Below are 26,391 nucleotides of genomic sequence, written 5' to 3' on the forward strand. Positions count from 1 at the left end.
TTATTTGTGAAATAAAGAAGTAAATTCAAAAAACTTGTATAAGTAATGCAGGAGCATCGCCTTTATAATTTGAGTGTTCTTGGATTACACTTCGACTTAGTAATTGGTTGGTTATATATACATACGTATACGTCAGTGGAGTGGGCGTGTCCGGCAATAAGTCCCAATGCCCAATCACATCCCCATTTACACAGCTATTACGCATTAATTGAGTTTTTGAATTATAATTTTTATTTGCTATTAATATTTTTACAAATTGTTTTATTTGTGGTGTTTTGCTTTTTCAATTTTGTTCAACAGTACTATGTTACTTATCTGTGTGTATTTGCCATGACATTGAATCGTTTCCTTTCGGTGTTTGGTTATCCTTGTGTAATTTTATTTAATGCCGAGTTGGAGACACAAGCCGGGGTTATTTGTATAGGCTGTTAGTTAGTAAAACTTAGTGCGCTAAGTGTAGAGTGAGCGTCTCCGGATTCTGCAATGGTTTTTACTTAGGATCTGGACCCGAATATTGGGCTCCCACAAATATTCAGAAATTTAGCACTCTGTTCTTACTTGTAAGCTAGGTTTAAAAGTTTGCAAATATTAATATTGTTGTGGACGTTGCGTTTCCAGTTTTGTCATTGGTTAGATTTAGTTAAGAGCTTTAGGTTGTGGCATAAATTTGCGATTTAATTTTATATTTAAAGGCTTTGGATCAATGGAAGCCAATCTTAGGGGTTTTGGTGTTAAATTTCACTTGGGAATCGGGTTCGAGATTGATAGACATAGCTACCGTTCTTGACTTGCAGCTAGTTCATAGATTAGTATATAAATATTTGCCAGTCATATGCCCTTAGTATATCTACCATATATACACAATCCATATGCCCTTGCCGTATCCTCTCAAGGGACCTTAAGGTTTTCTTACTTTACAAATAAATTATACTCCATTTATTGTCAAAAATATTGACGACTCGCGATTGCATTATTCCTGGCATTACACATGAGTTGTATAATATGATTATTACCTCTACCTCTAGTTTTATCAAAAGTGATCTGCCCAAGTACTTAGGTAATTGTTTTCAACCATACCTCCTTCTGATTAGGGTATTAAATTCAACTTTGTGGTCAATAAGTACGCCACCATTGTCATTCTTTGTCTGCAACCATAGAAACTATTTCATCAGAGATGTAGGCCCTTCACTAATGTGGTTATTGAATGGAATGTTAATTAATTTCATCTTAGATTATTCCAATGCATATGCTTCCTTTCGTTAATTAATATTTGTTTATTATAAATACTATTCCAAGGGCGAGCAAGTCTCGGCTGGCCGAACATTGCTTACCAAGTCTATTTGCGAATTCTAGGATGTTTGTGGGCTTAATAAAAATATATTTCATATATGAATATATTCGCTCTAAATGCTGCTGTTGGATTTTATTTGGCAAACAAACTTTAAAAAAATAAAAGAAAATGGCTGCAGGCTCTTGTTGCTTTGCTTACTCTATATGCAACCCGTGCAAATATATTATGCATGTATATATATGTATACAAAATAAACTTTGCTTTCACATTGACGCTTGCATAAAAATGTTAATCAAAAAACATTGGTTTTAGTATTTGTTTACTTTTTTTTGTTGTTGTTGTTTTGAGACGGGGACAAAGACGGTGCAATTGTTTGGCTGTGTATCTTTTTGGGGAGGGATGGCATGGTGTATGCAGTACGGCTATATAAGCGTGGGATTAAAAGCTATGCTAAGGATTATAAATGGCTTATGAGTTTTGATTAAATTTAAATTGTAGTTCTCTTGGTGAGTTTTTATCATTTCGGTTTATACTTAGGCACAATACATTTATTTTGTTTTATTTTCAGTTTTCACATGACTTTTGTTTTTTGTAGCTGTAACTTTTTGCTAAATATTTTTGCTTTGCTTACAACTAATTACTACGCATAAAAACGTGTGTATATGTGTGTAGTGTGTGAATGTGTCGGTGTTGTGGCTAATTATTTTATATATTATCGGATTAATTTTGCATTTTTCTGCAATAATTTCAACTACAATTTAAACATCTCAGCCGCTTGGCAATTATTTAAAGCTTTTCACAATCATTTTCATATAAGCAAATTAAAAAATATAATAGGATTACAAAATCTGTTCAATAAATTATTTATAATTCAATAGTTCTTTTAAACTATTTTTTTACGCTCAATTAACACGTATTGGTGTTTCAGTTAGTTTTGTATGGGTAGTTAACCTTTGCATTTTCTTTTACAAATTTCGTTTTCACGAATTTTTTTACAAATATTGCTTAAGTTTCGCATGTGGTTGCTTATTAAAGCAAAATGCATTACCAATTGGTCTTGTATCATCAAAAATGATAGAAAAATCAACCGGATTATAAAATGCTTGCTTGACTGAAGGTAAATAGGCATTGAACTGTGAGTACAAAGCTGGTCAATTTATTGGCCGGAGTACTCGAGTATACCCGATGTTTGCCTGTTTTTAACACAAATTTATTTTTAAAACAAATACAAAAATTATTGAATTACAATAGGCTTTTTAGGGATTTTAAACTATACACACATTTTGCTTACTGTCGCTTACACACTTTTTGCTTAGTTTTGTTTTGTCTGTTTAACAAAATATGCGCTACGTTTTCTACGAATGCTACAAAGTAGACAACAATTTTAATTTTTTCTGCTTCTCCTTCTGCTTAGTTTGTTTGTTGTTGTTCTTGTTGATACTTAGATAAATTATGACTTGCTTCTTTGCATAGGGTGATTAACTCTCCGCTTGCTGGTTAGCCGTAAACTGCGTGATGCCGTCCTTCTCCATGGATTCCAGGATGTCGGCCACGTACACGGCCACATCGGTGTGGCTCGTCTCACCGCGACGGATGAAGGGCATCTCCAGTAGGCGGCTGTACTTGGGCCTATCGCTCTCCTTTTTGATCAGGCTGATTGGATGGATTGTAACATTATTAGATGTTCATTCATAGCCCTTCAGATTTTATTGAAGCTTACCAAGTATTGACAAAGTCCACAAACTCTTTGGAAAACTCCATGCCGTTGTAGGAGGTCAATAGTCTCGGCGGTTCACCTTGCACAACCTAGTAAAATTTGAATATTAATAAAATAAGGAATGCCCCATGCACAAGTGATCGCTTTCTAAACATATTTGACATGGATTTTAGTTTGCCTTGAACCCCGATGTTTGATCTCGCTTTGTCAGAGATGGTACACTATATCAACATTAAACAAAATAATAAGATCGGTGGCAAATTAAATAAGTAATTAGTCTATCTGCGTTATCTCTTTTCAGATCGCATTATTTCCTTTCCGGTTCCCATAATGAAAAATTAATTTTTACATTTTAATTATTAAAGACTATTTTAAAATCACTTACGATAACGTTAATATTCCTAAGAATTTGTCTTCTTACCTGGCACAATTGCTCGAAGACCGAGTCCCATTTGCGATAGGGGAAATTGCCTGTCGCCACCTCCATCAAAGTGATGCCCAATGACCAAACATCGCTTCGAACATCGTAGCCCTTAGCGCGCTCCGGATCAATGCGTTCCGGCTGCAGAGAATGTATAGAATTATAGTAAGCTGACTGAAGAAGATAAGTGTTTCATTACCGCCATGTAGGGCCTGCAGCCCGCATCCTTGGTTTTGGCAATGGAGTCAACCAGCTGACCCGAAATGCCAAAATCACACAGTTTTATGTCTCCGCGACGGTGCAGTAGAATATTGCTCGGCTTGACATCCCGATGGATGATTTTAAGCTCTTCCTTCAGATAGTTGAGGGCATTCACCGTGGCCACCGTGATCTTAGCCAGTATAGACTCCGGAATGTGACGCTGCTGCTTCTCATATATGTACTTATAAAACTTATCCAACGATGTGTCCATCAGTTCCATGCAAATCCAGCAGTCGCCCTCTTTAAAAAGGGCCCCATAAAACTGAACGATGTAGATGCACTCGTTGGACTTCATGACCACCTCGAGATCCATGAGTAGCTGCTTCTGTTCCTTCTCATCGACGGTGGAGCGAATGCGCTTAACGGCCATTACCTTGTCCAATTTCTTGAAAATCATCTTGTTGACCGCCCCAAAGGCTCCCCGTCCAATTTCACCCTCATCCTCGAGATCGTCCGAAGTGAAAGTGTGTGTGTTGGCGGCGCCCTCGCCGAACTGAAGCTTGCCGCAAGCCTGCTGGCGAATGCGCTCCCGGTGGCGATCGGCGGCAGTGCTGCTCGAAGTCGAAGTTGCCGGAACCGCGGGCACATGACTGCTGACCACCGGCGGAGCCTGTTGAGGCTGCTGGGCACCAAAGCAGCGGGTCACAGGGTTGTGCTGCGACGAGGAACTTGAGCCCGATGAAGTGGAACCCGACGAGGTGGACGACGTGGACGAGGGCGGATGGCGAATGCTGAGGTTGTTCAGGCTTAGCTGATCCGGGGGAGTGCGGACGCGGCTGGATCCGGCTGGAAAGTGAAGGAAAATGGAGAATGTAGGAGGATTTATGGATGGCTTATCTCCGCTGCACCAGTTTCCCCAGCTATGCGTCACCCATCATCGAATGTGTGTACCTCCTAGTATGCCTGCATGTGTGTGACATGCGTGGGCGTGCGAAACCTTTTTATACTCACTTGCAAACAAATTTTTCGGTCGCTCTGCCATTGTGTGTGCTGGCTGAAAGTATCGATGTCCCTTTGTGTGTGGCTGTCCTAAGGATGTTTTGTCCGTTTTCTACAGGCGCCGCGCCCCGAATGAAACAAGTCGACTTGGGCTTCCTTTGGCCCGCCAATCACTTGGCTACTAGGCCGCCTTTGATGGGCTCTTCGCCGGATGCAACGCAGCTACTTTTTCAGCAATCGAGCACACTGATATGCACTTTTTTCGCAAATTTGCTAAACATTTACATAAATAGCAACCAAAACTTAAAAGAGCTAGAGATGAAACATTGATTATTTGCGGCCTATCGATAGGGCACCGCACAGCGCTCGATAGGGCTGCAGGGTAAGTGCCGATAGTCAGCCCTGCACGATGGAAGAATTTTGAGGTGACAATTATATTAAGAATTATCTAAAACATTATTTTATAGGTCAAACAGACAACATATATAGCAGAACAGAAGAATTTATAGTCCTTTGCATATACAAAAGGGTGACTATGTATCATGTCCTTGACATCCACCTTAATTACGATTTGTAGCCAAAGTAACAATTGACGTCACGAAGTATCAACCTCCACCACCTATTTATCAGTACACCATTCTTAAGCCGCACTAAAGGAAAACATATCCATAATCATGTCCACCGGATTCGCGCGGAGCTACAAATTGTTTGTCGGCAACCTGCCGTGGACGATCGGCAGCAAGGAGCTGCGGACATACTTCTCGAAATATGGGCACGTGGCCAACGCGGAGGTGGTCTTCGACCGACAACTGGGCCTCTCCAAGCACTACGGATTCGTGGTGTTCAGCCAGCGGGATGCCTTCAACAGCGCGAGCAACCAAAACACCCACTTCCTGGAAGGACGCGTGCTTACTGTACAGCGAGCCAATGAAAGTCCTTGAGCACTATGGATAATTCGACTGATTTACTAGTTATACCAAAAAGAGACCAGGAAAGATGGCAGTGAAACAGCTTAGTTGTACACAAATGCAGCGAATGAAGAGGAATTTGCTCAGAGCTCGGTTATTGTTGTCTTATTTCTTGGCCAGGTAGAACTTGCAGTTGGTGCCCACCACGTCCGCCACATTGGTGTATCCCTGCTGGGTTATCAACGCCGACAGCTCCGCCTTGATGTTCTCCACGAGAGCGGGACCCTCGTAAACCAAAGCGGTGTAGACCTGGACGTAGGAGGCACCGGCCTCGATCTTCTCGTAGGCATCGCTTCCAGTGGCTATGCCGCCGACGCCAATGATGGGTACCTTGCCATCGGTGAGTTGATACATCTGGGCAATCATCACCGTGGAGAGAGACTTTAGTGGGGGCCCACTCAAGCCGCCTGCTTCCTCGGCCAGCTTGCTTGATTCAATCTGATCCCGCGACACCGTCGTGTTGGACACAATCAGACCATCCACGCGGCTCTTCTTGCGCTTGATCACCCAAACAATGTCTTTCATGTCGTCCAGCGACAGATCCGGCGAGAGTTTCAGGAAGATGGGCACATTCTTGTTTTTGTCCAGTGAGGATCGGGTGTCGTTCACCTCTTCCAGGAGTTCCCTTAGCTTATCCTTGGTCTGCATATCCCGCAGGCCTTTTGTGTTTGGACTGCTTACGTTTATGACCAGGTAATCCGCTACAGGACCGAAAACGCGCACACCCTGCACGTAATCCGCAATCGGGCTCATGGTGCTCTTGTTCCGGCCCAGATTGACGCCAACCACACCGTTGAAGTCCTCCTTGCTGCGGAGCAAGCGAAGCCTTTGGAGCACAGCCTGGTGTCCCTCGCTGTTAAACCCGTACCTGTTGATGATGGCCTTCTCCTCCGCCAGCCGGAAGACCCTCGGCTTGGGATTGCCCTCCTGGGCGACCGGGGTGACAGTACCCACTTCTATAAAGCCAAATCCTAGATCCTGCAGGCCGCCCACCGCCTCCGCGTTTTTGTCGAATCCGGCAGCAATGCCAATGGGATTGCTCAGCATCCGCCCAAAGAAAGGGGTGTGCAGATTCTGCTCATCCTCGTACTGGGACACCGGACACACGCGGTACTTGCAGGCCAGCACGGCCAGCTGGTGACTGGTTTCCGCAGGAAGGAGGCGCACCGCAGGCATTACGAACGTGCGGACCAACTGGTCCTGCTTTTTGTAAGCCGCAATTCCCGCCACCAAAGCCGCTGCTCCTGCCGTAACGATTCCCAGCGATCGCAGCCGACCCTGTGGGATTAAGCTCTTAATGATTCCCATCAATTTAAGCCGTACCTTTACTCACAATCCTACGGGTTGCGTTTTTTGCATTCTTCAAGTGATCCTGATCCATGGCGACTATCGCTGACTATCGATTATGGATAGAGCGGGAACTAACTGGTTTGGTCAAGTGTTAAAAAAAAGTACAAAAATATGTGTAGATTGCACGAGACTTTAAAATAATTTCAATTTGGGAAAGAGTTTTCTTCATTTTGAGAGATTTTTCATGTCGGATCTTACACAGAAAATAACCAGTTTTTTATTAAGTCAAATTTTACAAAAAGACATGGTTGTTTTATTTTTAAATCGGGTAAATTTCAAAACGTAAATGAAGTGATCATTATTCATAACAAATTTTCTTTCTGTGTCCCCTTTTTTTGCGACGACCCTCCCCAAAGCAATCGATAATCATTACCTTGCGCCCAGTGTCATCTCTAAAGATTGAGTCAGTTTGTTATGGCCAGCTGAAATTTGGAAATTTCGCATTTTAACTGCAGATTTGGAAACCCAGGGCAACCATGAAGGGCGGAACCTTTCGCAACACCCAGTGGGATCCCACGCTGCTGTCGTCACAGATCGTATCGATGCAGTTCTGCGTGTACTTCACACTCGGCCTACTCGTCTTCGTGGCCAACAAGTTGTCCGGGGATAACTACAGCCTGGATCATTTGTTCGAGTACCATGTATGCTGATTGGAACCCTGATGCGGGAATCCTTGTAGTAACTAATTTATTCCATTCTAGGAAATCCACATCTACGATTTGGGCGGCAGACTGGTGATATGCGCCTTCGTCTTGAATGCTTTCCTGGCCTCGCTGGCACTCTGGTGCATAGTGAGACGGGCCAAGCTTTGTCTGGACTTTAGGTGGGCATCTCAAATATATACATATACAGGATAGAAGAGTCGTATGAGTTAATTTTGACCTCCAATTACTTATAAAAGTAATTATCTTCCAAGCCTTAAGACAATATTAAAAGCATTGCGTTGCAGCTATACATAAGGCAGCCAAATTCCAAGTTATTTAAAGCTATGATATATAATTAAGATATATTGCTTAAAAAAAGAGAGAGTAGTTTGTAAAGTTTTGAAATTCCAACTTACCCCTCTGTATAATGCTTATGGCGAATTTTATAAGGATCTTTCTTCCCCGTAGCTGCACCTTCCACGTCCTCCATTTGCTCTTCTGCTGGTGGTACAACCGCTCATTTCCCGACAACGCATCCTGGTGGCTGCTCAACGTCATTACCGGCACGATAATGTGCATCGGCGGCGAGTTCCTCTGCTTGCAGACCGAGATGAAGGAGATCCCCGTGGGCTATGCGGCCCTCAATCAAAAGTCGGACGTCTGACTCTCATCCACCAACTTGTGATGCCTGCTAGCTTAACCAAGCCACTCAACCAGCTTCTTGTACATGTAATTTATTGTTAAACTAGTCTAAGATTACATAGCATATAGACACTATATTTTACTCCAATTAATGTAGTATTTGATAAACGAACGGGGGTCGTTGCCTGAGCTTGAGTTCCTCGGGCATCGAAGACGGCGGAAAGGAAAACTTAATTCCCGAACCAGTGTTGTTCCTTGATATTATGGACCAAAATTGCACATCGCTGGGCACAAACATCCAATAGCTGAAGGCCAGCATAAAAGTAGCGATCAGCGAACCCAAAAGGAGCAACATCCAGCACATTCCGTGTTGTGGCTTCTGCATATTCGTTGTGTTTGAGGTGGGGGCCTATAATTGACACAGCTGAGATCCGCAAATGAAAAAATTAAAATGCACCAAATAAACCGACAGATCTAGAAAAAAATAAAAAACGGGGTGGGGTCTAGTCAAGAGCTCACTCTGTTAAAAAATGCCAACCACCGAACGAGAAGCAAAGCTTTCCGAGTAAATTTATCTGACAAACAAAGAATCGACAAGCTCCCTTGGCCTCCAAAAAACATAAGAGGAACCTCTAATCAACTTTGCCTAATCTAATTAGATAGCGAGTATTCAGCCACACGATCGTCACATCCTCCACGCTGTGTGTTGCATTCCATTTACATCTCCCCTCGACAGATTTGAAATTTCAATTAGGCTGATTGTTAAAAAACCTGCATAATTTAAGCTTTTCTGCTGGGAAACAGGTGAGAAAGCTCTCTGAGAAGCTTATAAAGGGTCACTAACCTGATCTATAAATTGTACGCCTTTAATTTATTCAAGCACGGGTAATTAAAAACCCTACAAGAAATGAAGCTACAGATCGATTTAGAAACACATATAGATCTGCGAAACAGAAACGCTCGATATGTAATGGATCGCTACACTTATTAAACTATGGTCTCAGAATAAAACAAGAAAGGAAAGCTAACTTCGGGCGGAGCCGAAGTTGAAATACCCTTGCAGAATATTCTGCAAATTATATTCTCCAAAATCATTCATAATGCATTCTTAATACTCATAAAAAATCCCAACTTCCTAACTTTAAAAACACCAAAGTTATGGCATTTCCAATCGTTCACTTATATGGCAGTTATAGAATATAGTCGGCCGATCCTTATGAAATTTGATATGTCGGATTGATTAGGCAAAAATAAAACCCATAGAAAATCCCAACTTCCTAACTTTACAAACACCAAAGTTATGGCATTTCCGATCAATCAGTTATATGGCAGCTATAAGATATAGTCGGCCGATCCTTATGAAATTTGGTACGTCGGATTGATTGGCCAAATATAAAACCCATAGAAAATCCCAACTTTCTAACTTAACAAACACCAAAGTTATGGCATTTCCGATCAATCAGTTATATGGCAGCTATAAGATATAGTCGGCCGATCCTTATGAAATTTGGTAGGTCGGATTAATTGGCCAAATATAAAACCCATAGAAAATCCCAACTTTCTAACTTAACAAACACCAAAGTTATGGCATTCCCGATCAATCAGTTATATGGCAGCTATAAGATATAGTCGGCCAATCCTTATGAAATTTGGTAGGTCGGATTAATTGGCCAAATATAAAACCCATAGAAAATCGCAACTTCCTAACCTTACAACCACCAAAGTTATGGTATTTCCGATCGTTCAGTTATATGGCAGCTATAGGATATAGTCGGCCGATCCTTATGAAATTTGGTAAGTCAGATTGATTGGCCAAATATAAAACCCATAGAAAATCTCAACTTCCTAACTTTACAAATACCAAACTTATGGCATTTCCGATCGTTCAGTTATATGGCAGCTATAGGATATAGTCGGCCGATCCCGGCCGTTCCGACTTATATACTGCGTGCAAAGGAAAGAAGGATGTGTGCAAAGTTTCAATTCGATATCTTTAAAAATGAGAGCTAGTTCGCGTAGAAACAGACAGACGGACAGACAGACGGACGACAGACGGACAGACAGACGGACAGACAGACGGACAGACAGACGGACAGACAGACGGACAGACGGACATGCTTATATCAACTCAGGAGGTGATCCTGATCAAGAATTTATATACTTTATAGGGTCGGAGATGTCTCCTTCACTGCGTTGCACACTTTTGACCAAAATTATAATACCCTCTGCAAGGGTATAAAAAGTAACTTGCCAATTCTTATCAGTGGGGTTAATTTATAAGCTGATAACATTAAGTAAATAAATCTTAATCGAACGAAATACACCCGGTATTCGAATGTGTAAGTGCTAGGGGCGTGAAAAGATAACAAGTAATATACTTTTTCGACAAGCTAAAATCTTTTTTGACAAATTACTTATCAAACATTTAGCAAATGAGAACCTATTAATTAATATTATAAAAATCTTAGGCGTTTCCCATTAAACTATCCAACCCGTTAGCTTAAAATCAAGCTGAACAAAACAAGGCAAGCTCTTTTTTTCATTTGCTAAATTATTAATTTTAAGTTTAGCAAACTTTGTTTTTTAATTATTTTTTGTTTGTTGTTTTCTCGTTCATATAGTACATTATATCTCGATTTATATATTTCTTTAAATATATCATTACTATTTTTATGTTTTCTTCGTTTAAAATCATCAATTAAAGTTCAAGGATTTGCGCATTCATCGTCTTGATCCGATTTCGACCGTATATATGTCTATATATAATTGTATTTTAAGAATTCCAAGAAAAATGATGTGTGAGAAGTGTAACTTATGGACAAAAATTCAAAAATTGTATCAGTTGCTTAAATATTCTTAATATTTGTGGTTGTTTAGCATATTTGTAATATGTATGTTTGCATATCCTTCAACTATACGCATCGATTCAATAAAATATAAAGATGGGGGTGGAAGATGAGGATAGGGCCTGGGGTTTTTGGACTGGCTATACATGAATGTAATATACTTTCGCGATGGATTTGCACAATTTATTATTAATGCGGCTCCTGGTTTTAAGGTTGTGAGAGAGGAGTAAATTGCTAAACGAGGGTGGAGGGTGCATCTGTGTATCTTTTCTGTATTTTCGTGTTTTGTGTTGCGCTGCGCACAGACAGTTTCTCTTTCACATTTGCTGTTCCTATATAGTATACGTGTGTGCACATATAAATATAGTTGTTATCGACTTTGTTTTTTCTCCGTTTGGTTAGTTGCGAAAGTGGCTACGATGCGACTGCTGATGTTGCTGCTGCTGGCCCAGGACCTTTGCCTGAAGCTGAGGCCTTGCTCATTGACCCCACCAATCGGGTGCGTTGCCCGATTGCGCGGCACTGCCACCGTAGGAGCCGCCATAGGAGCCACCTCCGGCGCCACCGCCAAAGTATCCACCACCGCCTGAGTTGCCACCTAAAAACAAGAAAACAGCTCTGTTTAGTATCCCTTTCAAAAACTGGGAGCTTATGATGATGGATGGTTCCACACTCACCGAACTTACCGTATGAGTTTCCGTTGCTGCGGTAGCTGCCACCGCCGCCTCCAGCTCCAGAGCCACTGCTGCGTGGTGGGGGTCCACTGCGTCCACCACCACCTCCACCGCCACCAGAACTTTGACGGTAATCCCGAGAGCCGAAGCCGCCTCCATAACGCCCGCCACCACCTCGTCCAGCCCGCTTGGCTCCGCCATGGCCGCGATCCGAGCTCATGTCCTCCATGAAGTTGGGGATCTCCTGCTTCGTTTCGATCAGCAGCTCCAGCAGATCGGAGCAAATGTTGCGGTTCTTTTCGTTGAAGAAGGAGGTGGCCACACCGAGATTACCCATGCGGCCAGTACGTCCGATACGATGGACATACTCCTCCACATCTGAGGGCAGGTCAAAGTTGATGACGTGCTTCACGTGCGGAATGTCCAGACCTCGGGCGGCCACAGCAGTGGCCACCAGGATGGGGCAGTCGCCCGATCGGAAACAGCGCAGCGCCTCCTCCCGCTCCTTCTGGGTGCGATCTCCGTGGATGCTGGTTACGGGATGATTGCACTGGTACAGGAACTCCTCCAGCGAATCTGCACCCTTCTTAGTCTCCACAAAGATCAGCGTCAGGCTGTCCTTGCTGTACTCAGGGCCATCGCGAATGGACGACAGTAGATCCAGGAGATACGAGCGCTTATCGGGCTCGTAGACCCAGAGGATCGTCTGCGTAATATTCTCAGAGGTAGAGCCCACGCGACCCACGGCCAAGAAAATGTAATTGCTCAGGAAATCGCTGGCCAACTCTTGGATCTGTTTTGGGAATGTGGCCGAGAACATAAGCGTCTGGCGCTGTCCGGTTGGCGGCATGTTTAGCTGCTCGACGATGCGACGGATCTGTGGCTCGAAACCCATGTCCAACATACGATCCGCCTCGTCCAAGACCAGGAAACGAATGTTCTCCAGTCCCACCTTGCCGCGCGTGATCATATCCTCCAGGCGACCGGGTGTGGCCACAATCAAGTGGCAACCGCGGTCCAACTCGCGCATCTGCTCGCTGGTATTGTTACCTCCGTACAGCACAGCCGGACGCATCCGGGAGCGGTAGGCGAACTTCTTGGCCTCCTCGAAGATCTGGGTGGCAAGCTCGCGGGTTGGTGCCAGCACCAGACCCAGCGGATACTGTTTGCGTCGGCTGTACTGCCGGTTGCTCTGAGGCGGAGCCGAGTGTCCATGCTCGTACATCTGGTTAAGAATCGGCACCAGGAAGGCGGCCGTCTTGCCGGATCCGGTCTGGGCACAGGCCATTAAATCCCGGCCGTTGATGATGATCGGAATAGCGTGCTTCTGCACCGGTGTCGGTTTGTCATAACGTGCTAAGGCCACGTTGTTGCGGATGATCTCCGTCAGCTGCACATCATCGAACGATGTGATGTTCGGGGGCACATTCTGGCCCGTCGCCTCCACGGGTATATCCTCGTATTTGTCAAAATTGATTCCCGTATTGCCCACGCCGAACAGCTCCACCTCCAGGCGCTCGTCTCGGGCGCCCAACTTTGTGTAGTCGACGTTGCCGCCGCCGCCTTCCTTCCAGCGGCTGTTGTAGCCTCCGCCGCCGCCGCCTCCGCGCTCGCCGCGGTTGTTGAAGCTTCTGTTGCCGCCGCTGGGTTGTCCACCCTCGCCGCCTTCAAATCCGGCCGGACGCTCGGGCTCCTGCCAGCGATCATTGCGTGGCTGCTGCGGCTGCTGTGCCTGGCCTTCCTCGCCAGTCTGCTCGTTGAGCGCGTTTCCGCTTCCACCGCCACCTCCGCGGTACGAGGGTCCACGTCCAAAGCCGCGGCCTCCTCCACCTCCGCTGCGATTCCAGTCACCGCCGCGACGCGAGTCAAATTCACCACCTGCAGGAAATTCAGGAAATTAAGTTTTAATATACTAGCTCAGATATTTAATTATAGGTAACAATGGAAATCGAATCAAGATAGTCAGAAGAAAAAATTGCAACTTTACTCCATTTGTCTATACTATGTATTTTTTTGTTTGAGTTTTTAGTGTATTGAAACATTTGTTTAAGCCTTATTTAAGTATATGTGTGATTGACAGAGAAAAGGAAGAACAACTGTTTCAAAATATACTACAAGTTTGAAAAAAGAAAATGTTTAGAGTTTACAGAATAGGGTCATATTTGTAGATGATCTAGGCGAATATCAGTTTCCTAAGCTGGTCTTATTTCCCTGAGGCACTATAATATAATATATTTAACCCACCGTTGTAGTTGTCCTCGTAGCGACCTCCACGTCGTCCACCGCCGCCGCCGCCACCGCTTCCGAAACTGCCGTAGTCGCCGCTCTGGCGATTAAAGCCGCGACTTCCGCCGCCGCCGCCTCTGCGGTATTCACCTCCGCGCGGCTGCTGCGGGTCCCTGCTGTCCTGGCGCGGATTCCCGGCTCTCGAGTCGAAGCCCTGGCCTTGTCCTTGGCCCTGGCTCTCTGCGTCCGCTGCGTTGTTATTGCCACCACCACCACGAAGATGCGGGGGCACATACACACCACCGGTGACCGAGTTAGTGGAAGTCTTGCTTGTTATGGGGCCGCTGTATTCAGCAGAGCCGCCATTCAAGTCCAGACCAGCAACCTGCAAAGTGGATAAAGAAAATGTATGAGTCTTGGTCAAAATAAAATTTTAAAAAATTTAACCAATACATTCTTTAAAAATTTGTCTTCCCCCATTCTGTTATGTAGATTTTACAGTAACTATAATATATACTGATTACGAATCAACAGCTTAAACCTTTGTATTTCTTATTTAAAATCAATTCGTATGGATAGAACAAAGTGCATTAATGATAAGAATTAAAGTCACATATGTAATAACTAACAATAACAATGTTTTAAAAACAGCCTTTCCGCAAAGCCGTTTGTAAAATATTACAGTAACGATAGGCTACATTTTTTTGTTGAAGTAGCGATAGATATTACGTTGCTATTATTTTCTCGCAGCTGTTAATCACCACATTCAAATGCAAGTGCAGCAGAGTGTTCAAGTTCAACGGATTGGTTTCAGATTCCCCATTCGAAATGTACTCCAAACAATCTAAAACTTCACCGTTCTAGCTTAGCAACATGTGCTATTTACCGCTTCCTCTTTCCAGTGCAACGTGTATACGTATATACATACATACGTGCAAATCTCTGGAATAAATACAAGAGAGAGGCGCAACTAGTTTAAAGCTTTGAATTTGAATTTCGTATTCCGTTCGTCAGTAGCGGGCCGCTCTCCGTTTGTGACCGTCTCCCTTGCACTCACTAGCAGCTTATTACACAAAGAGGGGCCGCCTAGCAACACAACAAAAACAACACGTGAACGAGCCACCCACACACTGCTAAATAAATCGCAGACGTAGTGGTAGAACACTAAGCCCGGTTGTGGAACGCAAATGAAAACAATGTGGATTTCGTTCAAAGAACTCTTCACGAATAAATCGTTTTTTTTTTAGGGTAACTAACAAATTATTTATGTTTAGCGATCAGTATCGATTTCAACTAATTTACCATTTAATAATTTAATGTGTCGGTAATCCAATTTACATGTTTTTATCCAGGAAATCAAAACGATCACCAGTCGATTACTCAGAAAATTTCCCTGAAGCCTAATTCGGGGAATCCCAAAATACCATTTGATACTGACCGTCCCACATGCTAACACACGAACATATGTAATTGAAATGGGAAAGTTGATTTAATTTCACGCAAAAACTTTTACAAAAAAGTTAGAAAAATCGTTTCCCTCCCAAAATAGTTATTCTAGAAAGTTCACTAAACTTGGTCGACCTTGGACTATAAAGGGTTAATAAACCATATGAACAAATATTATATTTAGAATATGTATACAGTCAAATCCAAAACAGGTTATCTTAACTATAATAATTAAATAAGAAACGTAATAACATGTGTAATATACAAAATGATATATTCAATTTTTTTAAATAATATGGAATTTACAAAATCTCAATTATAACTAAATGCACAGTAAGATACACACTTTCGTCTAGTGGGTTTTACTTTCAGACCCAAAAACCATTAATAAAATTCGTTTAAATGAATTTTTTTTTTGCCAAATCACCCTTGAAATTAATCACCAGATCGCCACCCCTGGCAACCCTGTTTGTCAACATCTTCCACATGTGCGCGCAAGCGAGAGAGAGAGTGAGTTATGACACACACACACGGTCAGCCTTAGAACAGCGGCACTGCTCGCACACACACATAAACATGGGAGGCCGAGTGGAAACTTTCATATGTATATAATATACATGTCAAATTGGAGGCAAGCGAGCAAAAATTATACAAAAGAAATTACAAATTGGAATGACGAAGAAGAACCCAGACGCACGCATACAAACTTAATCCACACGAACCCGATTCACCGTTGTAAAAGAGCGATAGAGACATTAGTGTGTTATGAAATCAATAAATTTCTAGCCGAACTTTTTCCAATAGCCGCATGAGCATCACTCACACACACGCACTCATTCACTGTATATATGTATTTTTCCTATATATATGTAGTATTTATTTTCACTATGATAACTCTACTTACTTGCTGCTCTAGACCTGTGCCATTTTGGTTAATAGCATTACTCATATTATCCTCCAATCAGTTGCTTTTTTTTTCTTGCTTTCCGTTTAGGAAAATTTTGCAATGGTTACGCTTCGGTTTTTTTTTTCGGGGTGCACACTTGCAATTTGCGACAAAAAAATGTATACGATCGTTGTGTTGGTGTTGCACTTGGTGTCTATACGTTTTTCCTTAGTTTTTCCGACAAAACTTCTTACGTTCCACAAGCTACTGCGTTCTCGTGTGAAATTTTAGGGGTCTGTTCTGTACTTTTTCAGTTCTTTTTTTCTTCGCACAGAATTCCTTTGTTCGGCTTGAAACTGAGACGTTTCAGTATCGGATTCAGCTGGCCTGCTTGTGCCAACAATTACAATTACAAGCGCTATGGGCTTGAAAAATGCTGCTTTTCCGACGAGTTCACGTTTTTTTCCGCTTTCAGACGCGTGTCTAAAAATTAGGGTTGTGAAAATTTATATATCGATGAAGAATCGATAAGTGCACTGGAAAAAATCAAAGACTCAGCCCTGGGTTTCGGGCGCCGGCAAGCTAGCATGGACTCCACCCTGAAATATTCGTCCTCAAATATTGGGCGTTGCCAGATCGCTGCGCTAACCTCGCGGACTATCGAATTCAAATTGTAATTTGTTTGCTTTCGCTTTTTCAGGGCGTCGATCTCTTCTAGGCTGTTTATTTTTTGAAATGGAAGAGAAATAAGGCTGGGCAGTTGAAATTTTGTATCAATTTGGCCAAAAATTGTTGTGTTTATGTTTAGGTGTAGTTGGTTTACCAAGCGTCAGTCGCTTTCCCCATTTTTCAATTTGAAGCATAAAGCAAGGGAATTTGCATTACACTTTAGATCTTAAATGCAGGGCTCACTCAAAGCAGATAACTTACAGATGGTTAAAATTAGTTTGCTACAAAATACAATACAAAACAGAAATCTCCTCTTTGTGGCAGATCTGATTTAGACGCTAGATTCCTAAACAAAAATTGATTACAGGTCAAATCTTCTCGAATATATTCATGCACTTTCGTATTTATAATATACATATTGTGGGTGTACATGTTTATATAGAATAAATGCTTTTGGTATTGGCCTTAGCTTGAGATTACATAGTGGAACAATAAATATGGCTATATAGTATCGTATATATTTAGTAATGTCCCATCGATTAGCCCTTGAGGAGGCAGCGGGAGTAGAACTCCCGATCGATAGCGTCGTTTGGAATGTACGAACTCCATTTGAAGATCAACGCCAGCGTGTCTCTGGCAGCCATGTGATCCAGTGCGATGTTGAGGAAGCAGTTCCAGTTGTAGAAGAAGTGACGGCCCAGCTGCTCCTGTTCCACACCAGAGATGCATTCACAGTTGGCGCACACAAGTCGTCCCCGTTGGAGTTCCACGAACTGCTCAAAGCAGCGGCCCCAAGCCCCGACGCTCAGTTGTTTGCCCACGTCCGCAAGAAGCTCCGGCAGTCCGTAGTTGAGGACGATGGCCACCACCTTGGTGAGATTCTGCTCGGCCAGGTAGAATTTAGCTAAGACATCTAGTAGAGCCGGAACAGACTGCACCACATCGAAGCACTTGAGTTGCTCGCCGCGGGACCAGAAATATCGCAGGAGCACCGCTCCTAGTTCATGATACTGACAGGATGTATCGAAACGGAGTGGAAAGGAGCAATGCTCACACTTAACAACTTCCGCACTTTCGGGCGCATTTAGCAGCACAAAGCCCGCAGCTATGTGATCCCGCGTGGCATCGTCCACTTCCCAGATTAGCTCCGGATCCAGGTAATCGAAGTACATCTCGTAGCAGTTGCGTTTCGCTTGATCCGGTGTATCGCCGTGCTCCACCATTACTTGGGCCAATTTCTCGAGCAGATTGACCAGCTCCCCCGCTGCATATTCATCGAACACCGCTCGGTAGCGATCGACGCACTGTGTCCGGCTAAACTTGGCGCTCTTGGCGATCAGGTAAAGATTGTAAAGGGTCTTCTCTTCGGGACTAATGTGCGGAGCCTGTGGAGCCGGCCTTCTGCAACGGCTCACAATCTCCTCCTCCTGATCCTCCGCTCCCGACTCGTAGCGCGCCTTGATGTCCTTGAAGGGCAATGAACGCTCACTGGCCGGGATTAGTTCTCTGACCAACTGCTGCTGCTCTTCGGCGAAAATATTGAACTTGTACTTTATGATGTTCTTTCCGAATTTACCAGTTACCGTCAACAGGGCATCCTTGAAGTGTCCAGACTTAAGCGGCTGCTTCAGGTTGTCGCAAAAGGCATTCTCCAAAACATATACTCCTTTCGGTGGCGCTTTCGCTGCACTTCCTCCGCTCAAACTGCGTTCAGTGGTGGCCGAGCTGCCACCCGAACTTTGCGTATCCAAAGCACTGCCCGTGCACTGGGTTATGGCATCGAAAATCACGGATATATCATTCAGCAGTTCGTACTCCTGTCGTTCGATAAGCAGCTGCTTTAGGGGATTCAGTTGCTTCAGCTCGTAATCTTCGCGAGCCTTGTCTGCAAAATATCGCACATGTTGGCGTAGTAGATTTGCGCAGGGCAGCAATTTGGATTGCTGTATAAGGGAAACGGCGTGCGATTGCAGTGTCTGCAGTTGGACACTATAGAGTGCACCGGACTGGGTAAAAACAAAAATCTCCGATCCCGAGGAGCGGCAATCGGCGATTCTCTCGAACTGATTGCTCCACAGCACCACCGCTGAGCGCCGCACATCAAAGACATACAATCCCAGCTCTGTAAAGGCCAGCAGGAAGTCCTCGTTTAGCCTTTGCACTTTGGCGAACTGCAGGTTTTGCGGCTGATAGTCCAGCAGCTCGGCATTGGCGTCCAGTTCATCGGTGCCGCTACCAGGCCGTTGTATTCTCGCAGGAGCTGTGGCCAGGGCAGCCTTAAATTGGTGTGTCTGTATCACCTCGCCCTCAAAGTCCACCTCCCAAACGCGGCTACCAGGTCTGGCGCAGTAAATGCGAGACGGCTGCAAAGATTCCTGCGGCGAAACGAAGAAGCAGGCTCCGAAGGCGCCATCACGCGGGCGGTTTCCAATCTGAAAAGATCAGAAAATGATTAAAATGCAGGAATCACAGCCTATTTATTAATAAGAGCATGATCTAGTTAATGCAATTTATATTATACAGCTCAAATAAACTCATTCATATAAGCAAGCAAAATAGATTAATCAAGTTCAGTTAAGATTACAAAGTGGTTGCTGCTTGGGTATTGTTTCTTAATTAAAAAATCAAGATTGACCCAAGAACAATGTTAAAATCTAATTTTTAAGAATTCCGGTTTGGAGTTTGATTAACTTTGAACTGTGCTAAAGAATTCGCAGACTTCCTTGGTATGTAAACAAACGAAAGAATGATAATTGATCCCTTTAAAAACAAGGGCTCACCTGCTTGTATTCCTCATACTCCGTGTTGCAGAGAATGCACTTGGTGCAGTTCGAGACCAGCAACAGGGACTCGAAGTCGTCGATCTGGACGATGGGGGAGTCCAGGTAGAGTAGCGGATGCACGGTCATGTTGAGCAGCAGGCTGTGGCCGATGAAAGATGAGAGCAGAACTAGGCTGACCTGTCCGCGGGAGTCGCCATAGTAGAACTGCTTCTCGTCCTGCGTCCAGTGGATGCAGCTCACCTGGACCGACTGGTCCAGATGCGTGAATATCACCTGCGGTGTCGCCTGAGCGGACAAATTCACAGCGTACACGCAGATCAGCGATCGTTGCGTCGCAAAAGCCACATATTTGCTATTCGCCGAAATGCTGAGACTGGTGATCGCTCCATGTTTGTTGGGTATCAAATGCAGGAATTTGCCGTTCCGATTGAACAGGTACAGTGATCCAGATGAGGCCCCGAAAATGATATAGCTGTCGGAGATGTCGAAGCATGTGTACTGCGGGGAGATGAGGGTATATATCAGTGGGTGGCTTGCTATCAAATTACAGGTGAGATTGGCTGGGATTGCTCACCTTGATGCGATTGTGGTGTTTCAGCGGCAGCGACAGCGACAGCGAAAAATCAATAAAGTTCGTCAGGCAGTAAGCGTCGGCCATCTTTAGGGTGTTTTATTTTACCAAAGCGCTTGCCAATCACATATCTTTCTCTTTCATCGGGATTAAGTGATTATTTTAAAAATAACAAGCAATTAATTACACAAATTGTGTTTTTATCAGCAAGCAATTTGTGTACACGGGTCGTTCGAACAATCTGGCAGCTTTGCTAGCGCTGGCAGGTGGTCGATAGCAAGTGGATGTATTATCGAATTAAGTGATTAAAAAAATGTTTCTATGTATTTAAAAATTAAATTAAAACTTTGATATCCAGTGGAATGAAGTATTTAATATTTAAATTTTACTATTTTTAAAAGAAAAATATTTTGTAATAATATCTAAAAAAAATATATATATTTTCAGTGTTGTAAACTGACAGTTTCCTTGTTTACCTTTGCAATATTAGGTATGGCAACGCCCTCACCAACAGCTGTTAATTAAGTTTTTAAAAAAACTTTAAATAAAATGCTGTTTTAAAAGTCAATTACTTAGAATCTTCCCAAATATAAAGTAAACCCGTTTATAAGCAATGTTTTTAACCCAAAAACATAAATAAATCTCCCAGCCAAGCAGCTGTTCGCCGATACCTCCCCCCAACCGCAACATCTGCTGTCAAATAAACGTCAAAACAGTCGCTCGACTCGCTAGCGAAAAAGTGTAGAAAAAGTGAAATGAGGCGTGAAAAACATTAAATAAAATATAAATAAATACCAGGGGGAACACGACTAACTCGCATATGTACAAAGAAAACAAGGTGTAGCAATGGGCGACAAGGAGGAGCCCGTAACACCCGCGCCTTCGCCCACGGAGGAGGGAATGGCCACTATTGGGGCTGCTGGAGCCGGGGATCAACCCCAAACTTCGGCGGGCAATACGAACGTGAAGATCGTGATCATCGGAGCCGGAGTGGCCGGATTATCGGCTGCAAACCATCTCCTGCAAAACGGCTGCGAGGATTTCGTGATTCTGGAGGCAAGGGGCCGGGTGGGCGGACGCATAGTGTCCATACCGCTCAGCAATAACCAGAAGGTACCTATCGTTATATAACCCCCAATCTCAATAACCAAAACAACTCATATACAAGCCAATGGGATCTGCAGAGAATACCTGTGGTTCGGAAAAACTTTGAGCATGTTGTAACAGATTCTTCGCCCTGCGCCCCAAGTTGATTATAGATTTTTCCAAGCACTGCGCAGTCGGTCAGCTGTTCACGCTTTTCATTGGTGCTATTTTTATATATGTTCCTGTTCCTGGTTCGCCTATTGTTAGTTTATTTTGTAACATTCGATCATGTCTCCTCGAGGCCTATTAATTGTTTTATTTGCATCCAGCATGCCTTTTAACTTTTAGAACTCTCTACAACTGACTTTTCTTCTGTTCATTTCCATAGCTTTCACCGGTTTGGCGGTATTTTATCAAGGAATTTGTTATACAACTTTCTTTGGCAACATTTGGCCAGATAAGATAGGGTTTTTCTGAATTAAGCCAACGATGACGTATCTAGTGCAATGCCCTAATCAACTCACGAGCTTGCGGGCCCACGATCACGTAGTCTTATTTATAAAATAATAAATTTTGATACAATTCTTATTAGTGAAAGTCATTTTTATCAAGGGTTTCCTTTAAATACCCATGTAATTGAAGTTTCTTTACTTAGCCGCAGAAACGTGATTCTCACATTATACGCCCCTTAAATATTTAAACAATCTAGGTCAGTTTTTATCTCCTTATCACTGGCAAGTGTAAGGCATTTATCTATTTTTTTCTACTCGAATTTACTTAATCAACATTTCTAAATTATCTCACTTTTATTTTGCAGATTGAATTGGGCGCCAATTGGATACACGGCGTCCTGGGCAACCCCATCTTCGAGCTGGCCGTGCATCATGGTCTAGTCAGCGTGGTCAACGTACCCAAACCGCACAAGGTGGTGGCCACCACAGAGGACGGGCACCAGGTGCCGTTCAGCATACTACAGGAGATCTACGAGGCGTACGTCTGCTTTTTAAGGCGCTGCGATGAGTACTTCCTCTGTCAGTACAGCCCGCCGCCGGATATACACAGTGTGGGCGAGCATATAAACTACGAAATTGAGATCTATCTGAGTGGTGTGCAGGACCCCAAGGAAAAGCGCCTCAAGCAGTCCATTTTCAACTGCCTGCTGAAGAGAGAGACCTGCATAACCGGCTGCAACAACATGAATGAGGTGGATCTCCTCGAACTCGGTTAGTACCAAACCATAAACCAGCTTATGCAATCAAATCAAAATATATCCTCCATTTCAGGCAGCTACACAGAACTACAGGGAGGCAACATAGTGCTGCCTTCTGGTTATAGCTCTATCCTGCGCCCGCTGGGCGCTCAAATACCCAAGCAGGCCATCCTGACCAAATGCCCGGTGAAGAAAATCCACTGGAAGCGGAAAAAGACCTTCACTGGCCTGGAGACCGTTGACGAGAATTCGGAGGACGAGCACTCGGACGATTCAGAGCGAACGGTGACGGAAGTGCCCACGGGAGGGCTTCGTGGCGGGTCCGTGGAGTCAAACTCCAGCAGCAATTGTGATTATCCTGCAGGCAATGTGCGCGTGGATTGCGAGGACGGTCGAGTGTTTCATGCCGCCCATGTGATATGCACCATACCGCTGGGCGTGCTTAAGGGAACCCATCGCACTCTTTTCGATCCTGTGCTGCCGCAGTACAAACAGGAGTCCATCGAGAATCTCATGTTCGGCACAGTTGACAAAATCTTCTTGGAGTACGAGCGGCCGTTCCTCAGTGCGGATATATCAGAGATTATGCTGCTTTGGGACGACGATAAGCGAGACATGAACAGCTCCGAGGAGGAGCTGGCTAGCGAGGAGTATCTCAGCAAGAATTGGTTCAAGAAAATCTATTCATTTGCCAAGATGACGGACACGTTGCTCCTGGGCTGGGTCTCCGGACGGGAGGCGGAGTACATGGAGACACTTGGCCACGAGGAGGTGGCGGAAAAGTGCACGGAAATACTGAGGAGTTTTCTTCAGGACCCATATGTTCCCAAGCCGAAGCGGTGTGTGTGGTAAGCATACTTGTTTAGTAAGTCTTATAGCATCTGGTATACAGATTTATTTTCCCATTTCAGCACCAGTTGGAAGTCCCAGGACTTTACCGGCGGAGCCTACACCTCGATACCCGTGGGGGCCACTCAGGAGGACATAGAAAATCTAGCCCAGCCTCTATATGCCACGCCCCAGGCCATGAAGGTGAGTTCTACAAAATATCTAATCATGGAAATTGTACTGATATTATTATATCTTTGTAGCCCGCCATAGTCTTTGCAGGAGAGCACACCCATTCCAGTTTCTACTCCACTGTACACGGTGCCTACTTGAGCGGACGGACGGCAGCACAGCATTTGTTGGCTAGCGAGGAGCCAGACGAAATCATCATGGAGTCGGACGGCAGCGATCTGAGCGCCTGGATACAGGGCATCGCTCTGGACTGAGACTAAGCTAATCAACGACCACTCATCGATTTTGTATTATAATTTATTTCCGTTTTTTGTACACTCTTCAAACGCTTTTTAGCTAGTGATATTAAATTTTTTTGATTGTAATTTATTTTGCTAACGTCGTAAAACGATTTACCCATTTTTTGTACATCCCTTGTAAGCATTTGTTTTATTTTGTTGATGCAATTATTTTGTAATTTATTTTGAACCCGCTTGTACAATACTATAAATAAACGTTACGATTTAGCTGAGCTGATCAATGTGCTGCCAACTCTAACAGATCGTGCACTCGCAGCAGCTTTCACTGTACTTGAACGAAAAGTGTGCACAAAAGCATAAAGTTGTTTAGACGTAATTACTGATTAGCAAACTTAAGAACATAAATACAAATATAATGCCTATTTTTATAAATTCGTATTTAATGTAGCAGGCGTTGCACCAAGTTGGTATTAAGAAGGGCGTCAACTGAGTGCAATACATGTATATTTGAAACTAACTATTGTTAACGTTGACTATTTTGCTAACTAATTTATGCATTAGTTGAATCTTTAAGACAGAAAACAGAGGGCAAAAGTTGATATTCATAAGTCCGTTTTAACTATAGGACCTGCATATTATTTGTATTTGTGACAAAGATATCGACTTGTACGCATAAAATAAATAAAAGAACACGCTAATTTATTCTGTTTAACTTCTACCATATTTTGAAAATCTTATACTACATTGGTTCCAACAATATAGGCTGTTTGTTTCTTGACAAACAAAACCAAATTTCAAAAAATCATTTACACTATTTGGAAAATCGTGAAACATAAAGTTCTAAATTTCTTTTGATATATTAGTACGAATTATATTTACGAGCGTTAATTTCGTATTCACGGAAAAGGTAATGTAGCAATAAGAACTATATATACAATTATGCAGAAGTTAGAATAGATATTACAATATATATTTTACGTATTATATCGATATATAATACATATAATTAAGAGTACGAACAAAAAAACAAAAAATCCTTCGAGCCGGATTTGAACCAGCGACCTATGGATTTCTATTGCATGTTTTCCAACTACAGTCCACCGCTCTACCAACTGAGCTATCGAAGGGGGCGTGCTGGGGTGCTGGTTTTAGACCGGGTATCCGGATAATCACGACCGGACTGTGGTCCGACATCGAATATTGTATTGGTTTATTTATTTGTCTGTTTTTAAATGTCATTCCATTTATTGCAGCCAGGGCCATTTAAAGACCCTGATTGCGTTGCTGATAGTGAATGTTGGTGGGCTATTATTTTTTTCAAAATTTTGGTTTAATTTAGTTTAGTTTTAAGTATATATTTAATAGGTATTCGTTTAGTTGTCAATTTTATTTTTAACCACTTTATTTTTTTTTTATTAATTTGTTGGTGTACTTTGTTTAATAGTAAAAAAAAAATATACTAATTTCAATAAAATAAAAAATTACAACAATCGATCCTTCGAGCCGGATTTGAACCAGCGACCTATGGATTTCTATTGCACGTTTTTCCAACTACAGTCCACCGCTCTACCAACTGAGCTATCGAAGGTTAACATTACTGACGGCCAATGTGAGTCTTCTGCATGCGCGAAAACGATAAGTTTGATTTTCAAAACATACAGTGTTTACTCTTCTGCATATAGTTAATGTTCATATCTAACTATGTGCTATTTGTTGCAGCACCATTGTTACCTTTTTATAGTTGCTATGGTGTAAAATGCGTCTTCGAATCCCGGACATATACTGATTATGCAGACTAAAGTCAATGATGATCTTCCTTTCTTAACTTTTATCTATCTTACACATGAAACTTAATCTAATTTGAAAGATTGATTTCATTTTGATCTTTATTCTTGATATTGAAAAGTTTAGCCAACTTGAGGTCAAGTGGCGGGTATTATGGTTTATATTTGTTTTTAATGACCGATCCCAGCAATATTTTATATTATTTTTGTTAATCTGTACACGCTTAAACGGCTTTCCATATGTACAGAAAAAACTGTACAAAAAGTAAAAAAAATAAAACTATGAATACTATAAAACAAAAAATTACATCTTCCGATCCTTCGAGCCGGATTTGAACCAGCGACCTATGGATTTCTATTGCACACGCTTTCCAACTACAGTCCACCGCTCTACCAACTGAGCTATCGAAGGTTGAAATTGTTGGCGGCAAATTCGCCTTTTGTTCGCGAGCGAGGAGGGGAAAGTAACAAAGAGAAAACAAAAGAGCGCGCTTTGAAAGTACTCTTATTTCAAACTGTTGCTTCACAGTGCTCTCTTCCAACTCTCTCGTTCACTTATAAGTGGGGTCAAGAAAATAGATTTTATAAGGTGTTTTATATGTGAAACCTAGAAATTGAATTAAACATATTAGGAAATTTTACTTAAAACAACATAAAATACATCCTATGTGTTCATCTGCAAGATACAAATAGAAAATATAAATGCAAATTCCACATA

At 42.9% G+C, this 26,391-nt stretch overlaps 8 protein-coding genes and 3 non-coding genes across 15 annotated transcripts; 3 read left to right on the forward strand and 8 right to left on the reverse strand.

Moving 5' to 3' along the window:
* Nucleotides 1–208: 208 nt before the first annotated feature.
* LOC108052064 (dual specificity mitogen-activated protein kinase kinase 4) lies at nt 209–4,956 on the reverse strand. The gene is made up of 5 exons (XM_017134384.2): nt 4,642–4,956; nt 3,629–4,476; nt 3,430–3,570; nt 3,012–3,097; nt 209–2,944 (listed from the first exon to the last, which is right to left on the reverse strand). Exons 1-5 carry the CDS (start codon nt 4,670–4,672, stop codon nt 2,770–2,772), a joined length of 1,281 nt encoding a protein of 426 aa, XP_016989873.1. The 5' UTR covers nt 4,673–4,956; the 3' UTR covers nt 209–2,769.
* Nucleotides 4,957–5,050: 94 nt separating this feature from the next.
* Nucleotides 5,051–5,685, forward strand: LOC108052067 (28 kDa ribonucleoprotein, chloroplastic). The gene has a single exon (XM_017134388.2). The coding sequence runs from the start codon at nt 5,304–5,306 to the stop codon at nt 5,568–5,570; it is 267 nt and encodes an 88-aa protein (XP_016989877.1). The 5' UTR covers nt 5,051–5,303; the 3' UTR covers nt 5,571–5,685.
* Nucleotides 5,572–7,195, reverse strand: LOC108052065 (dihydroorotate dehydrogenase (quinone), mitochondrial). Its single transcript, XM_017134385.2, has 2 exons — nt 6,931–7,195; nt 5,572–6,875 (listed from the first exon to the last, which is right to left on the reverse strand). The coding sequence occupies exons 1-2, from the start codon at nt 6,976–6,978 to the stop codon at nt 5,703–5,705; spliced, it is 1,221 nt and encodes a 406-aa protein (XP_016989874.2). The 5' UTR covers nt 6,979–7,195; the 3' UTR covers nt 5,572–5,702.
* A 113-nt stretch (nt 7,196–7,308) lies between these two features.
* On the forward strand, nt 7,309–8,381 carry LOC108052066 (protein SYS1 homolog). The gene is made up of 3 exons (XM_017134387.2): nt 7,309–7,588; nt 7,649–7,770; nt 8,060–8,381. Exons 1-3 carry the CDS (start codon nt 7,424–7,426, stop codon nt 8,253–8,255), a joined length of 483 nt encoding a protein of 160 aa, XP_016989876.1. The 5' UTR covers nt 7,309–7,423; the 3' UTR covers nt 8,256–8,381.
* On the reverse strand, nt 8,377–9,159 carry LOC108052068. Of its 2 annotated transcripts, none has more exons than XM_017134391.2 (2): nt 9,078–9,159; nt 8,377–8,657 (listed from the first exon to the last, which is right to left on the reverse strand). In XM_017134391.2, the coding sequence occupies exon 2, from the start codon at nt 8,616–8,618 to the stop codon at nt 8,382–8,384; it is 237 nt and encodes a 78-aa protein (XP_016989880.1). In that variant the 5' UTR covers nt 8,619–8,657; nt 9,078–9,159; the 3' UTR covers nt 8,377–8,381. The 2 variants fall into 2 exon arrangements, with proteins under 2 accessions (XP_016989880.1, XP_016989878.1); XM_017134389.2 differs by lacking the exon at nt 9,078–9,159 and adding an exon at nt 8,753–9,057.
* A 2,284-nt stretch (nt 9,160–11,443) lies between these two features.
* LOC108043846 (ATP-dependent RNA helicase bel) lies at nt 11,444–17,098 on the reverse strand. Of its 3 annotated transcripts, none has more exons than XM_017122659.2 (4): nt 16,330–17,098; nt 13,998–14,364; nt 11,757–13,631; nt 11,444–11,677 (listed from the first exon to the last, which is right to left on the reverse strand). In XM_017122659.2, the coding sequence occupies exons 1-4, from the start codon at nt 16,372–16,374 to the stop codon at nt 11,559–11,561; spliced, it is 2,406 nt and encodes an 801-aa protein (XP_016978148.1). In that variant the 5' UTR covers nt 16,375–17,098; the 3' UTR covers nt 11,444–11,558. The 3 variants fall into 3 exon arrangements, with proteins under 3 accessions (XP_016978148.1, XP_016978149.1, XP_016978150.1); XM_017122660.2 differs by having other exon boundaries at nt 11,766–13,631; nt 16,330–17,097; XM_017122661.2 differs by lacking the exons at nt 13,998–14,364; nt 16,330–17,098 and adding an exon at nt 13,741–13,810.
* A 243-nt stretch (nt 17,099–17,341) lies between these two features.
* LOC108043847 (Hermansky-Pudlak syndrome 5 protein homolog) lies at nt 17,342–20,583 on the reverse strand. Of its 2 annotated transcripts, XM_044458685.1 has the most exons (4): nt 20,338–20,583; nt 19,761–20,261; nt 18,564–19,412; nt 17,342–18,500 (listed from the first exon to the last, which is right to left on the reverse strand). In XM_044458685.1, exons 1-4 carry the CDS (start codon nt 20,419–20,421, stop codon nt 17,520–17,522), a joined length of 2,415 nt encoding a protein of 804 aa, XP_044314620.1. In that variant the 5' UTR covers nt 20,422–20,583; the 3' UTR covers nt 17,342–17,519. The 2 variants fall into 2 exon arrangements, with proteins under 2 accessions (XP_044314620.1, XP_044314619.1); XM_044458684.1 differs by having other exon boundaries at nt 17,342–19,412.
* A 256-nt stretch (nt 20,584–20,839) lies between these two features.
* LOC108043845 (peroxisomal N(1)-acetyl-spermine/spermidine oxidase) lies at nt 20,840–24,311 on the forward strand. The gene is made up of 5 exons (XM_017122658.2): nt 20,840–21,447; nt 22,238–22,643; nt 22,704–23,478; nt 23,542–23,662; nt 23,722–24,311. Exons 1-5 carry the CDS (start codon nt 21,181–21,183, stop codon nt 23,902–23,904), a joined length of 1,752 nt encoding a protein of 583 aa, XP_016978147.1. The 5' UTR covers nt 20,840–21,180; the 3' UTR covers nt 23,905–24,311.
* Nucleotides 24,312–24,923: 612 nt separating this feature from the next.
* Trnay-gua lies at nt 24,924–25,016 on the reverse strand. The gene is made up of 2 exons: nt 24,980–25,016; nt 24,924–24,959 (listed from the first exon to the last, which is right to left on the reverse strand). It is a non-coding gene; the product is annotated as a tRNA-Tyr (tRNA).
* Nucleotides 25,017–25,383: 367 nt separating this feature from the next.
* Nucleotides 25,384–25,477, reverse strand: Trnay-gua. Its single transcript has 2 exons — nt 25,441–25,477; nt 25,384–25,419 (listed from the first exon to the last, which is right to left on the reverse strand). It is a non-coding gene; the product is annotated as a tRNA-Tyr (tRNA).
* Nucleotides 25,478–25,990: 513 nt separating this feature from the next.
* Nucleotides 25,991–26,085, reverse strand: Trnay-gua. The gene is made up of 2 exons: nt 26,049–26,085; nt 25,991–26,026 (listed from the first exon to the last, which is right to left on the reverse strand). It is a non-coding gene; the product is annotated as a tRNA-Tyr (tRNA).
* Nucleotides 26,086–26,391: the final 306 nt, after the last annotated feature.

Source organism: Drosophila rhopaloa, unplaced genomic scaffold (genome assembly GCF_018152115.1).
Source record: "Drosophila rhopaloa isolate 14029-0021.01 unplaced genomic scaffold, ASM1815211v1 contig_167, whole genome shotgun sequence".
NCBI classification, from domain to species: Eukaryota; Metazoa; Arthropoda; class Insecta; order Diptera; family Drosophilidae; genus Drosophila; species Drosophila rhopaloa.